Here is a 15350-nt window from a genome sequence, read left to right as displayed (position 1 = left end):
CTGCATAATTTCAACAGGTGTCTCAGGCTTTCATAAATGTGCGCAAGCTCAGAAGAACGTAACGAGTGCTCAACCTCTCGCACATATCTTTCCACAAGGTATCTGGAAATTTTGACCAAGAGAACTTCTTTAACCTCTTCAAAACTTGAGAAACACCACTTTACCTATAAAATGGAGTGGGATCCTCCCACAACTCAGATATCAAAGGGTTTCAAGTATTCCTCAAAAGCTCAAACACCATGGATCATGAAAACCAAGATGTCTTGGCATGCTTGCTTTCTTTTCCCCTTTGAACTTACCAATCTGGTTGAAGAGGTACAGTTTGTAATTTGCTGTTGGCACAGATAATATACCTTCTCAGATGGATAGCCTGAAGCATATGGGAAACACGTGCCAAACAGGCCTCCGCATCCCCCATGCAGCTGTTCTTTCCCTTTTTGGCTCTCCAAGCTGCTTCCAAGCTCTCACCTCCTCCATAGATTCCACGCCTACGCCCCCTCTTTCCAAGGAACTGTACCATACCTCATCGTGGTATCAGTTTGTCTTCTGTTTCCCTAGTCTTTAAAAAATAAGAGTTCACCAACCCCAGATCATGCCTACCAGAAGTACCTACAGCCTCCAGGAGTCTAAATTTAAAAAGGTTTTTAATTTGACAGTTGCAACCTCTGATCTGTCAATGTGTTTTCATCAAAATGCAAAGAAAAGAAAGGAAAAAAAAAGCAAAAAAACACCCAATCCCTTCTGATTTTCTGATAGGAACAGGTGGAAGAAAATAAGCGAGTGTTCCAGTGGTGCAGGCAGGAGTATCACGCAGATAACCCTGGTCTAACAGCAACAGTGAGGAGCTAACCCACCCTGCTTTCCAAGCAGGTGCTATTTGCAGAGCGAGACGGAATTTGCACAATTCCCCATAGAGCTTTGCCAATATGTTCAATCTCCTTTAGGAAGAAAAAACTTCTGGCAATGAGCAAGTAACTCACTGGGAGTATATTTTGGCCCGTTGCCTCTTATTTTATTAGTTTGCCAAGGAACCTGAGGCAAAATTTAGCTTTGAAAGAAGAACCCATAGAGGCTATACTTAGTTCGGAGGGTCCAGGCCAATATTCCTGTACCTACGGGAAAATTTTGCCCACTGCAAGCACAGTAAATAGTGAGAAGTGGAGTTTGGATTGAAAAGTTTGGTCCTCCTGCCTTGGCCTCTCTTCTGAGCATTCAAAAAAGGCAAAAAATGACTGCTAAAACTCAACCCAAGAGAGAGAACGCCGCTCCCTTTAAAATGGGTGACGGTTAAAATTTCCTGTGCTTGTGGCAAGTTTTATTTTGAAAGTTTTCATAATAGGAAAGCTAACACAATGTGAAGTTTTAATTTCCTTCCAAACTTTATAATCCTTGGAGAAGCCTGAAAATGGGATGCGCTACAATTAGCAAAAAAAAAAAAAAAAAGCAGCCTTAAAAAAGCCTTGCAGAGAGATTTAGAGCCCAATCATAATTTACATTTGCAGGTATGTAGATCTCTAAGTGCACGGCTTCTGCCCTGATTACTAATTAATGAGGTGCAAAGATGCCTGTTGGAGGAACCAGCTCTGATTATGTGGGCCTTATGGGAAAATGAAGCTCTTGCAATCTAAGAAGGCAGATGATATCTTTAACATATATTTTAGAAAATTACAGGAACAAATCAAAGGGCAAAATATACACATGTATATATTTTTAAAGAATCACACACAGCCAGGCTATGTTACCATCCGATTATCTTATTTCCTTGAATATACAAACCTGGCATGTTTAATAGATTTAGCATGCCGTCTATTTTGCATGTCATATACATCCACTTAGGCAGTACCCTAGTATTCTGAATGGATATTACTGTCATTATAACATTCATTCTACAATCATAGAGAAGAATAAGTATACAGAGAGCTGCAAGGTGGGTTTCCCAGTTCAGAACAGAGCACATGATTAAACCTAAATTTGGCTCAGATTCAGAACAGCATCATTCTACAAAAAGGAAGTTTAGGCAAATGTTTAAGACTTATCAGCTGCTTACACATTTTTTTAACATGGGAATGTGTTTTATTTATTTTATTTTATTTTATTTTTTTCTTTTCAGCATTAAAATTTCATCTCCATCTTATCAGTAGCAGGTGCTCCTGCATCACCTCGCTGTTAGGAGAACACAAGGGAGAGACGTATGTAACAAGGCAGGCCGTGACATACAGCAAGGCTGTTTTTCAGAACATTTCCTTCCTTCTTTAAAGCAGAGCATAAATGGGAGTTCAGAGCAGGTCAACATCTTCTCCAACGTGTCAGGTGTAGGGAAACTGTCTCGTATCATTTTCACCACACAAGGAGTAAAGCAAAAGCCCTTGCAATGTTGTGTTTGCTTCAGTTTAGAGAGCGTCAGAATTAAGTAAAAATAAGTTAAACACGTACCATTTGACTTTTCACTATCTGCGGGTTTCATCTGAATAGGATGATGCATCTAAAAACAAAAATGAAAAAGAGTAAGGCAGGTTGGATAGTCATAAGAAATCAAGAATTGTGTTTTTAATGAAGGCCTAAAAAGATACATGATTAATATTAAATATGTTGAAATTATATAAATTCAAAATAATGCTGTATTATAGGCTTTTAAGGAAAAATAAAATGGTAAAGGAGCATTTTACAACCAGGAAAATTAAAAAAATAGAGCATTGGGCCCACAGGACTCATATAAAACTTTAATTTGCTGTATCTAGCTTCAGAAGACCTCTAAAGTTACAGCCCTCATTATGTGATGGCATGCTTGCTTTCTGTTTTACCAGCTTTTCTTTCCTTGAGCTCAGCCACTGCCAAAACTGAGATGGAGTTTTCAAGTAATTTAAGAGCTAGCAAGCATTTCAAGCATACTTAGAGGAGTCGAGTTTGACAAATGAACTTTGCTTGTAATTAAAAAAACATGTGCTGATTCTTTCAGGACTGGAGAAGAAGAGACTTGCGCTTCCTATAACTGGTTAGTATTTCATAATTTCTTTATTTTTTTTTTTTCTTTAAATACATTATACATTCATTCATAAAGCTTCCATTACAACACGGCACAATCCTGGCTTCCATAAAGCTCCTAATAAGTTTTTGTTTTCAACCTCTTCCTCCATCCATTCAACGTGGGAGATGTTGAACCTCCCCAAAAAGCATCCATTCTTATTTTCTTCCATAGAGTTCTGCAGAATTGCTGGGATTAGACTGCACGAACCTTCCGGCACAAACAGGCCACTGCCTTTTCTCTCCTCAGCAATTCTTCACCATTTCATGTGAGCATGTAAAAATCTATGCTCCTTTTGTATGATTTTTCAGTGCAACAGGACTGAAAATGTCAGAGGCAACTCTGTTTCTTTATAAAAGACTATTATGGCAAACTTTGGGAAACAAAAACAGCTGAGCAGGAGAGAAGATCCATGTACTCTTATCAAATGTGCTTTCAAAGCAGCACAGAAAACCAAATCTGCATTGCTTTTGGAGTCACTTACTTAACCTCCAAGGACACTGTTGCTAGATTCTTTAGAAAATATTGCAGTGAATTTTTCCCTAAGATGTACTCAAAGTCCAGAACTCTCTCCAGCCCTGCAAATCAATGCATTTCTTGTACGGCTTGCAAAGCTCCCCACTGTGCCCTGAGGAAAAGGCAAAGCCACAAGGTGGGTGTAGTCACTAGGATGCATAAATTTGCTTCAATTTTAACAATTCTGTTCGCTTTGAATCATCTGTTTCCCAAATGGACTTTAATAGCCCAGCACTTGTCTGCCACCACTCTTATTTGATCCAATTTATAGAAAAAAAGTGAAGTTCTACTGTACTCTGTGTTCTTTAACGAGTGCTTAACATTTATCCTGGCATCAACAATACATTGGGCCGTACAGGAGACTTAAAATTCATGGGAATGTGATGCAGTGTGTCCACTCAGCAAGCAAAAAGTGAAAGGTGTAACTTGCTCCATGAGTCCATTGCAGGTATTGATGTCTTTGCAGAGCAATATTGGCGACAAAACAGAGGAAAAAAAAAAGATGAGTATTGTAAATTTTGGAATATGCAGGTTATAGAAACCCAACCCAAATCCAGACCTTACGCAGACAGAGAATCTATTGTTCTGTCTAGCTGCATTTTATGTTCTTAAGTGGAGATATTTTGAATAAAGGCAATACTAGCAATGTTAAAACCCTTTCTCTTTTCAAACTGCCTGAACCAAAGAAGACAACTTTAGACCAAATTCATTAGAAGTTATTTTTGCAGCCCCACTGTCACAATATAAAGATCAGTGTTACCTGACACACACAGTTATACATCAGAAATCATCCTCTTTTGTTATGCATAATTACTCCAAGTTCATTAAGTCAGTAATCTTATATTTTGGCAAAGCAAAAGGCAAGATTTAACAAGATGCTTCAATTGGGTTTTGACCTGATTTCAAAGGTTCCAGCTAAAAAACCATGATCCAAATTCTCTTCGCACCAGCAAGCCGAAGTGATGCCACTGTGCTTAACAGAATTTTATTGGCACAAAACTAATGAAAGATTCAGATCAGGCCTAGAGGGTTTAAACCACGGGATACCCATGGTAAAATGGATGCAATACACAAACATGGCTTCGGCGAAGATGAAGGTGGAAAAATACATTACTGACAGTTTCCTAACATGAGAGGGCTCGTGTTGAAGCTTGTTTAACCCTGACCATCACCAATTGATACGTTAACAACCTTTAACACTAGATTCAATAAAACATGCCATTTATAACCTGAAATGGGTTTTACGGAGTCACTGGTTCGCATCTCATTATTAAACTCATTGCTGACCTCTAGAGACAACTGCCGTGACAATACATATTATAAGCTCTCTACCCATAAAATATTTAAAAGTAAGTGTAAAAAAGAAAAGAATGAATCTCAAAGAAGTGTGCAGTGAATAAGAAAATTAAAGGGGCAGAGACAAAGGCTAAATAGGTACTATCGTTTCACTCTACGATGAGCAAAAGAGAAAATAATCTGTGCATTTTATATCTTGCTTGTATAACTGCAGGCTATAAAATAATAAAATAGCTGTGCTTTGTGAGGCCCTCCAAAAGATTATAGATGATATAAACCTGTTTCAAATTAGATGCCACCCACTAGAATCATGTCATCTACCGAAATGAAGGATTTCATGTGTTATCAGAAAGCTGTTATTGTAGCTATACATCACAAAGCCATACACTTATGGATCTCGAGGTAAGTGATTTCTCAGTATGTCACGTTGTCACACAGAAAAACAGGAAACATTTTCTTCTGTGCTTGAAGAAAGCTTTGCTTATAAAAATACAGTATTTATGAATGCACAGTTGCAATTAATAAATAGTTAGAATAGAGAAAAGTAACTGCAGTAAAAAATATATAGACATTAACATCATCCTGTGCACAGACCTTATAGTAAAAAAGAACAATGCAACTCAGGCAAGTTCTTTTGGTGTATGGGCAGCTTCCCCTAGCAAGCACTGTTGCATGGGGATATTGAAACCAGGCTGGAGAACAGGCTGTAAGGAATAACCTCTCCTTGGCAATAATTTAGAGAGCTCTATGAGATATCGCTGTGCAGACAGCAGTGGCATGAGCTACCTTTCCTTTACCCGTATGTCTCCCAAAACACCATCACCACTGTTTTACAACAAAGAGGAGGCAAATGTCTCTTGCCCAAGGTTGCATGGTGCCTTGCAGCAGCGCTGGCAGCAAAGTGGAGGCTCCATCCACTGTCTGCGCTGTCATGGAGGCCACGCAAAGCCCGAGGCCAAGCACATCACCACGACTCCTCGGGCGCATCCCAAACAGCGGTGCTGATGTGGTCCACAGGAACCAACAAGGGGAAGAAACAGCTGTCAAACATGCAATCCTGAAAATCACCCTGAAACCAATGAGAATCTGGCTGCTGGCTATGTCGATGGCAGCAGCAGGACCAAGCCATAGCCTAGAGTTACAATTGACTAGTTACATCTTTTTTTTCACCCTCCTTTTCCTGAGTACATCCCAGCGCATGTAAATATAACTTCATTAGAGAAAAAAACCGCAGCAGAGCAACCCAAAAACCTCTCAAAGGCATGCATCCTCTCCACCTTTAGAGCCTCAAAGTCATCTTTTTGACAATAGTAATGCTATCTATTTACATTCTTGTCAAAGCCATGTGACATCTGCATGGGAGAAAACAAGCCAGCTAAGAGTCTTATTTCTGGCAAAAATATTGCAAGGAAATTAGATTAACCTGGGTGGAATTCTATCTGGGAATTTGGAGTCTGTCGTGGTGATTAAGTCATCATTTCTGTCAGATTACTCTAATCGGCTGTCAAATATGATTCCACAACCCCATCTGTAACTTGGCATGCTCGTTATTCAGGCGATGTTACCTTCTGTATACAAAACAAACACCAAACAAGGAGGTGTGTGCAGCCTAGCATTTAGCGGAGTCATTAGCTGTGATTACTATTGTGTGCTTGCACATTGCATGATGTGATCAGCTTATGGCTTGTTTTGTTTAGTCAGGGGATGCTTCAAATCAGGTGTAATCTTAAGCCTAGAATGCTATGGGTGAATGGGGAAGAACTGTCTCCAGGCATGGCCAAGCATGGGATTGGCACGCTGCGTCACCAGCAATTGCTTAAATCTCATTTCAGTGTTGTCAGCGTGTTTGGTGGAAAGGCTTTCAGGCACCTGCCTTCCATCATTTTCTGAAGAGAAATGGGCACTCAGATGTTCTAGGTAGGCTAAAGACTTCCTGCGAGCAGTGATTTCTGCAAGTGAAGCAAAGTTTGTAGGCTGAGGCAGTCAACACTAAGTGATCTGTATCGGTTGGTTTAATAAGAGATATTTTGTTATATATAAGAGTATGTTTGTCTTACATAGGACTTTGGTGATTAAAAAGCAGGAAATGCCTTTCAGTGAAGATGAAGGAGCTGATGGGCTCAATTTGCTGCAGCTGTGTTGAATCTGTGAAATTCAGGTGCCCTCAGCACGTCCAAAACTCTGGCCATGTAATTAGACTATGAAAAATCATTATTTTTATGGTCTATTGCAAAAACACCTTCACACATGATTACTATATCTATTAGCAGCTTTTCTTCTCCATTTCTGCTGGTGCAGACTGCAAATGCCTTGCTCCCATCATCCCTAGTGCCTTAAGGAAAGAAAACCACTCGTGAAGAAAGGACCATGAATGCACATAAACCTACCCATTCCTTCACCCAGCTCAGTATGTCGGTCAACAATCACGTCCTATAAGTCCTCTAAGATCAAGCCCAGTGTGAGTTTACACCATGGAAGTTTAGGGGATGGGTGCAGAGGACGTTATCTGTGACTCCTCACTCCTTACCATTCCTCTCACCATGTTTCTACAACCTTTTAAAGCCATCATCAGATTTCTAGAGCTCTCAGCCTTCTTTAGACCTGTGCCCTTTCCTCCCTGTCATCTGCCATGGCTATAAGTTTCCAGCCATGCCCCAGCTCAGTTTGTCCCCTACCTGTCACCTTCACAGACCACATTGTGAGGAAACACAACACAAAGTTGAGATAAACCTTCCCCTAGGCAAAGGGTAAATTTGAAGAACTTGCGTTACTAGGGTAACGTCCAGACCAAACAAACTGCAATAGGAATAAATAATGACAACTTGCACGTACCTTGTCTTTTCTAGCACTTTGGGACTGGCTTTTTGCTAGCATCAATCATTGTTGAAGCCAAAAGGGACTTCCTTCACATTTTGTACATCTCACAATTGTAAAATGGCAGGAGAGAATGTGGGAGAGAGAAGATATCAGACCTTCATAAAACCGTTATTTTCTTCTTGGAAGAAGGATTATAAATCCATAGACTTTTTGGAACCAATAGGAAAACCCAAGAGGAAGACAATATTAAGGAGCAGCAGGGGCAGGGTAAGGGCACAGGGAAAGAAAAGCAAGTAAAGATGCACTAGCATGAAAAACAATGGCAAAAATTATGTTCTTTGCCTAACTCTGGTCTGGGAATCAATTTAAAGTTTTCTCCAAGCCCCTGCTCCCATCAGTTAGTGAAGCTTAATTGGAACTCTAGTCCAAGGAAAAGAAGAATGCAAATCTCTACCTTCAGGTTCCTGAACACCTTTGCCAAGCCTGGAAGCCGGGAAGGAACATATTGACCTACCAAAAGACTGGGGGAAGAAAACGGTCCACAAACACCAGATAATTAATTGATTTTCAGTGTCTTTGGAGATGATTGTTTTTCTGGATTATTATGTGCAGACACTTCTACACATCCCCCCTCAGCTCCTCATTTCAGCTCTTAGCTGCCAAGTTTTTCAGCAGCATCCTTTTGGAGGAGCTCTCAAACATGTTTCTCACATCACTTCAATGCCAACTGGTTTTGCCTTTTTAAACCCTTGTGACTCACAAGTAATACAAGTTTCTCAGAAGCGAAAGAGGTGTATTTTCCTATCGAAGAGAACTGTTTAGAATGACTTCTCTAGGGTCAAACTAACTTGAATTATACAGTCAATATCTGGCTACAGCTTCAGGGAACTTCTCTGGGAACCAGGGACAGTCTCTGAGGCCAAACAAATAGTAGTGAATAAAAGAGGCAGGAGACTGATCTCCAGCTTTTAGGAGAAGTGGCATGGCACAGCTTGCATTACACAGCTATACTTCTCCTTCATCTCAAAGGAGGATGCCTGTGTCCATACTGCCTAGTGGGAACAGTGTCTAGCCCATGTTATTCCCCCAAATATGCCCCCCACACTGGACAGGGAAAGTGTTAACTGGCAATAAGACCAACACCGTGGTCCTTCTCGCTTTACTGGCACAGGCAGAGCTTTGGATTCCCAGTATTGGTTTAAGTCATTTACCTTAGTTTATTCATAGGTAAAAGGAGCACAAATGTGCATCCGTCACATAGACTCTCACAAATAAATGCAAAGCAGTAGCTGTAACTGCCTGAGCAATGGCATAGCCAGAAGATTGTTTGCTGTCATCCTTTCATAAATCCCAATTTAAGGGATTTAAATTGTGTTAGGTATTCATACAATTTTAGTATTAGAAGAATGTGGTCTGTTGCTTGGCCTCCTAGATTACTGTCAGACACATATATATATAGATGCATACTTTGGAAAGAGAGAGGGAGAGAGGAAGGGAGAAAGGGAGAGAAGCAGGAGAAAATGAATATTGCTGGTGGGTGCCAAATATAGTTCATGCAGTAATGCATAACATCATTATTTTCTATTTAGAGCATAGAAACAAGCACATAGCTTGCTTAAAACAAGTTGTTTCTTTTACCAGAGAACACTAAAACTGCTGCAGTTCAATGACTTCTGGAAGCTTTCCAACTCAGTCATTTGCAATCCACTGCACTCTGTGTTTTAAATTCAAGTTAAATTGAACATTAGCTCGAGCGACTAAAAACAACGCTGTGCTTTAAAATAATAGTAATAATAATAATAATAATAATAATAATAATAATAATAATAATAATAATATTTTAGCGATCCCTTCCACAATCACCCCCTCATCCTGCTGTTCTTCCTGCACATTTACTAATTAGGCTATAACACTTGGTGTCTTTTAAAAGTTGTACCCTCATTTAGAAATGAAAAAGTTGGTGGTCTTAGAAGTGCCAATGTACAAATACGTACTGTTGCTCTGTTAGCAGTTCTACCCCATTTATTTAATTCCTTCATTCCTTACTACCCACACAAATGGCAGCAACTCCAGGACACATGTGAGCCAAATGGAGTGGAGATAAGGAAAGGGAGGTACAATCAAAATTTCTCTCTTCAAAATCACATGGAAACCAAAGTGATTAACTATCTTTTCTTCAAACAAATGAGCCTTTACAGAACCTATTCAATCCTAAAAATAGACATTAAGTGGGATTCTATATCTTGTTGGGAATAATGCCTTGGGGATATTTTGTATCATCCATGCTTAAAAAGCAAACCCATTAGACATCTGAGCAAAGCACCAGATATTACTTTAACAGCAAGAGTTATTCATCTCATCTGCAGCGGCAATAACTTTTGTTGACATTTTGCCAATTGAAGTTTGCATGCCGATGTGTGGGGCTTTTTTTTGTTGTTTTTTTTTTTTTTTTCCTTTGCATTAAAACAATAAGGCACAGAAAGATAACAAAAGTCTCCCTGTGACACTAATTGACTGAGTTTTAACACCCATTCAAGGTAACTGTGAGGAGCCGAAATTACTGCCCAAGTTTCTGAGTGGCACACGAAGCGCGGTGAAGTAGAGAAGTGCCCAGTGTCACGCAGGGAGGCACCGCACGGCCCAGCCGGGCTGTCCCCACCGCAGCAGAGCCCGAGCTCCTCACGCTCTAATTGATTTTTCCTCCTAACAGCATTGCCAGGTGCTTACTGCTGCTCTCTACTTTTAGGAGAAAGGAAGAAGATGGGGGGAAAAAAAAGACAGAGAAGATATATGTGATTCATCTGGAGTTATTCCACAATCAAAGCCAAGTCTCTCAAGCCAAAATCTCAGAGTTTTATCACCAGGTATAGGCAAGACATTAATGAACGGGTGTATTCCACGCAAGCAGTTTTTTTTTTTACAGTATTACTCCCTAGATACCCTAATCAAGAAGTAACGTAAGAACCTGAAGCAATGATCCAGGATAGCTGAAGAAGCAAATTCTAGCCAAGCTATTGTGGGTTTGGGATCTCAGCTAATAACTAACGCTGCATCGGGTGATTTGCCCAGCATGACCTAAGATGCCAGGACTCAGTTCCCAGCATGAGACAAGCCTTATAGTCAACGTCCCAGTGAACATGACTCAAGTGTTCTGAAGCCGTACTTTCTTCCATCTCCCTCGTTGGGTGTTGGTTTCCAGAAGTCCACAGGAGGCTGAGACTTTAAAAGGAGGACTTTTCCTTCAACTCTTAGAACACCACCCCTCTCCACTCCCCCATATGAATATTTGGAAAACAGAGTCAGAGCAAAGCCAAAACACGCTACCTATTATCTCATCTTCCATGACATGTCTTCCCACCTCCCACAGGAATGAAACAGATGTCCCTTAACAATTCCAGAAGGGGAAGGCAGCAAAGCAGAGGCTTGTCTTTACTTGAATGGTCTGCAGAGGCATATTTCACATTTGTTCTCCTAGCAAAAGTAAAACCTCCTGCTTAGGAAGCACCAACTCCTGAGAGCATGTTCAGGGGACTTTGCCCTTCTTATTTATGACTTCAGAATCTGTGAAGACTCAAGACGATGTTCCCATCTTAAAAAAAAACCTCTCCTGCTGCCGAAAGGAAACATTTAAGTAGCTCATGCTGTGGGCACCATTTTAGGGTGTTAATGTTTGAGCCTGGTCTGCATGGAGCCCCTCCCTTTCTACAGTAATCCCTCTGATTCCACATCAACATCTAGGATGATTTTTAGAAATTTGTGAAGGAAACACAGCAATCCTCCTTCTTCTCCTCCCCCAAAAACACGATTCCCAACAAAAATAAAATAAATTCTTTTAGGCTACTGATGACTGTGACAAAATTTAGTTTAAATGAAAGGTTTTTACATGCAATGGCTTTTGTAATGCAAAACATAGACTCGGTTGGGACTGAGGGCATGGATACTAGGATATTAAATGCTTGTTTTGCAGAAGTTTTATTTTAAGATTTACACTGTTCTGTGTTTGCATGTACTGTCTCCTCTGTGAACTGTGCTCTGAGAAAACACCATGTGATTATGCTCAGCAATATCCTCTACCTTTGCCAAGCTGAAATTCAGGAAATAACCCTTTAAAAAGGAAGGACATACAACAGCAACATTTCAGAAAGGCAAGAAAGCATAGATAGGTGTTCCTCTGTTTCTTTCACAATGTTATCTCATCTACACTTCTCCATTTTTGGTTGCCATTCAGTAAGAGAGAAACCAGCCTCAACCATTCCCCTCAGTTTCACATCACAGATTTTTCTCTTCATTTGCTAAGCAGATCTCCTGCCTGACTCTGCAGCATGGAAGGTCACCTTGATCCAACAATACACTTGGTCTCCCCTTCTGACAGAAACAGAGTCTCTTAATTGGGCCAAAACTCAAATTTTAGGCTATGGCTTTTTTTTTTTTTTTAATGTAAAGCTTTTTTAAAGTTCTTGTTGGAAAGCTTTCATATTTACATTACAATGTACCAGTGAGAATATCTTACAGCTAAACAGTGTGATTGAGGTAAGTCTACAATAAGCCCCAAAAGCATCAAAATTACAACTTCTATTGGAATTCTACCTTTTAAATTAGAGCAGAGGGTACCATTTATAGAAACAGTTGGCACCGATGATGTGGGGCTGCTGCTGTTTTCAATGAGCAAAGGTGCTGAGGTGTTCTGAGCCCAGAATACGTCTTGATTCACAGTTCCCACCTCTCAAGCAGTTGGACAGTCAAATTCCTCCCTGTTACCAAATGCAGACTAATCCAGATTTCTTCAAAGGTCAGATATGAGCCCCAAACTACTTGTCAACACACATGCCTCATTAAATATTAGAGCAAATAGCCAAAGCATTCAGGTAGAAAAGGGCTTTTGAATGAAGATGTCAAAAATTCTACTCTCCTGACTGAGATCAGCTGGGGTAAGTAGCACAGTTTTATTGTTTAACCAGCAGAGCCATAATATTTTATGCCAAATGTGGATACGGCTCATAAATTCTATTTAAGCTCTCCATGAGCTGAAGTTACAGGAATTTTCCACAACTATCCAGTGTCAGCATCCAAATAAAAGCTCTCAATGTGTGCCAATACTCTGCAGTGGCGAAATAATCTGGCTGTGGCGAGAGAATGAAAAAAGATAGCTCGATATCTGATCCATCTATGAAAAATAGAATGTCACTGCAGTCTCCAGTCACAAGTGTACACCAACACACAGTCCACACAAAAATATGAATGTCTAGTTGTGTATACATACGATTACAAACAGCAGTAAGAATCACATTATGTAACCGTGTAATTTTTAACCACCCTTTGTATGAACTCATTCTCTTTAATTTTTTAGCATCTCTGTAGCTAATGTACTTTGCCAGTGCTTTCTTTGGCATAAAGGAAGTATTTTGTTCCTACTAAACAAGCAGTATACATTGATAATGCTAATCTCAAGGAATTCTAATGTATTTAAATATTTCCCTCACTAGGTGCCTGGGAAGTAAAACAAACAAAAAAATAAATGGTCAACATAAGCAGAAACATATATTTTTGAAGAATGAGTCAGTTCCAGCTGGCTGTGGTTTTGGACTGAGCTGCGATTAAGCTTTCACTAGGAAAAGAGACAGTATCAGGAACAGTAAGGCCAAAATCAACGTGCCCACACCCATCTGCACACCTCTGAACTAATATCTGACCCCAAATACGAACCTTAATGCATTTTTGCAGAGACTGAGCCCCTTCGTTGTCTTGTAAAAGCACCAACATGGTTAATTTAGTGACTATAAATGCCAGCATGTGAAAAGCTGTCTTCTCTTATTCTTTGTATTGCTATTCTACCCAATTAGAAGTTTCCTCTGCATTGTACCCCATGAGTAACGTGTTTACTTGTGACTTGCCTAAAGGTCAAAGAAATCTCTTTGCAGAGATGGCTTCAGGTGGAACAGCTGGAGGCCACGGAGAGCTACGTCCTCTGATAAAACCAACTGAGCTAAAAGCTCCTACGTCATTCATCTCACCTGCTCCAAAGGTAGCATTTGGAGCTACTGGGAACTCTTGAACTCCTGGTTTCTTGGCGTATGCTACTTTTTCTGAGTGAGACTAATGAAGCCTGAGGGCTGTTGCAGCTTTGTTGAAACTAGCAGAGGGCAATGAAAGCACAGGGGAAGACAACATGGGTGCGGAAAAAGAAATTTTCACCAAGTCACACCCTCTATTTTTGGCTCTCATGCCTACAGGGAGGAAGACAAGTGCGAGACATGAGCGCTGTTGGCTATCAGGCCACTTTTAAACTGGGATAAATCCATGTCACTCTTTGCAAAACGAATAGGGTCACGAGAGGCAAGGGAACGCCTGCCTGAGGAACGTTGAGTCCTCCAGACACAAGCTATCAGCACAGCATTTAAACTGACTGTAGCTCTTACTTACAAGCATCTTTCTTTTTGGTTAATCATATATTTTTGTAGAAATAGGAGGATTCTATGTTCAGACTAGCATAGCAATTTCTTTCACTTCTTAGCAATTGCAGAAATGAGAGGTGAAAAAAATCCAGTACCTCATCTCAAACGACTAAATGCCAATACAGGATTACTACCTATCATATATTTTCTAATTCTTTCCTAGCCCAAATGCCCATAAGGACTGGGATTTAACTGTTTCTTTTAGAAGATTATTCTAATTGGACATACAGTGTTTTTCCTGATATTTGATTTAAGCTTTATTTCACCTCTTATGACGGTAAATCCTCAGTTCTGTGTGCAGTCAAAAAGAATTCCTATTTGTCACCGGCATTTGGGCAGTACTTGCTCCTGGAGGAAATAAATGCACCATCTACATCCATGCTGCTGTGGATGCTTGCTGAGGTACTCCCACAACAGCATTTATCCTCTCTGTATCACTCGCAATATTTGAAATGAACATAGTGTATAATAACCCAGCACATTTTCCTCTAAGGTATTGTCATGAATTGGCCACAAAATAATATTAGTTGCTGTCTGGCGGATACTTGCTCAAGTGATGGTCTAGAACACAAACTCCCTTCAATCATTTGAGCCATTCACAGCTGAATGGAAATATAAAGGTATCACGTACCTCGCATCTCTGCATGAGGCTATAATCCCATTGAGAGATCCTGGCAGCAGCAAGGAACACTACAGTGTTTTGTTTATTTTCATGGTGGAATTACAAGCTTCCCTTATAGAGGTACCTGACTTCCAGTTCTTAGTTTAAAACTAATCTTATCCTCTGATTAGTGTCTTATTTTCCACAGTCTTATTTTCTTCAACCCAGAATCCTACGTTCTCTATCTTGAAAACAATGATAAGGGTCTATTCATACTTTCTTAAAGCTTGTTACAGACTTCCAATTACTCCTTTCAGACATGAGCTTCTTTTTCTTTTTTTTTAATTATTTCTTTCTCTGTTTGTGTTTTATTTCTTTTTTTCCCCTGTGTTTCTCCTTCAGAACAGAAAATTTCCACTCTCCGCGACTTGTAATGGTTGCAAGTGGGACTGGGTGAGCATTCGTGGAATGAATGACAGAGGCAATATATTCATGAGATTCCTTGATACATTGCAAATTCCATTTGCAAAGAAGCAAAGTCACTTATTCTAACCCCTGCTCGTGTATCCTGCCCCCCTCCTGCGACGGGAGATAGCCCATCTCTGAGTTACAATGGGGCGAGAGCTGGGATTGACTGCAGACTGCT

The 15350-nt window shown here is 40.1% G+C and overlaps 1 protein-coding gene across 8 annotated transcripts in view; it reads right to left on the bottom strand.

Moving 5' to 3' along the window:
• The window catches only part of CELF2 (CUGBP Elav-like family member 2), a 380150-nt gene that overhangs the window by 78899 nt on the left and 285901 nt on the right, over positions 1–15350 (bottom strand). For all 8 annotated transcript variants that reach the window (XM_082046820.1, XM_082046821.1, XM_082046822.1 and 5 more), the window contains one exon: positions 2434–2482. In XM_082046820.1, coding sequence (XP_081902946.1) covers positions 2434–2482 — 49 coding nt within the window. The remainder of the gene's footprint in view (positions 1–2433; positions 2483–15350) is intronic.

Source organism: Streptopelia decaocto, assembly GCF_964273445.1.
Source record: "Streptopelia decaocto genome assembly, chromosome: 1".
NCBI lineage: Eukaryota > Metazoa > Chordata > Aves > Columbiformes > Columbidae > Streptopelia > Streptopelia decaocto.
Note: the sequence above shows the minus strand (reverse complement) of the source record. Positions and strands in the feature narration are given on the sequence as shown.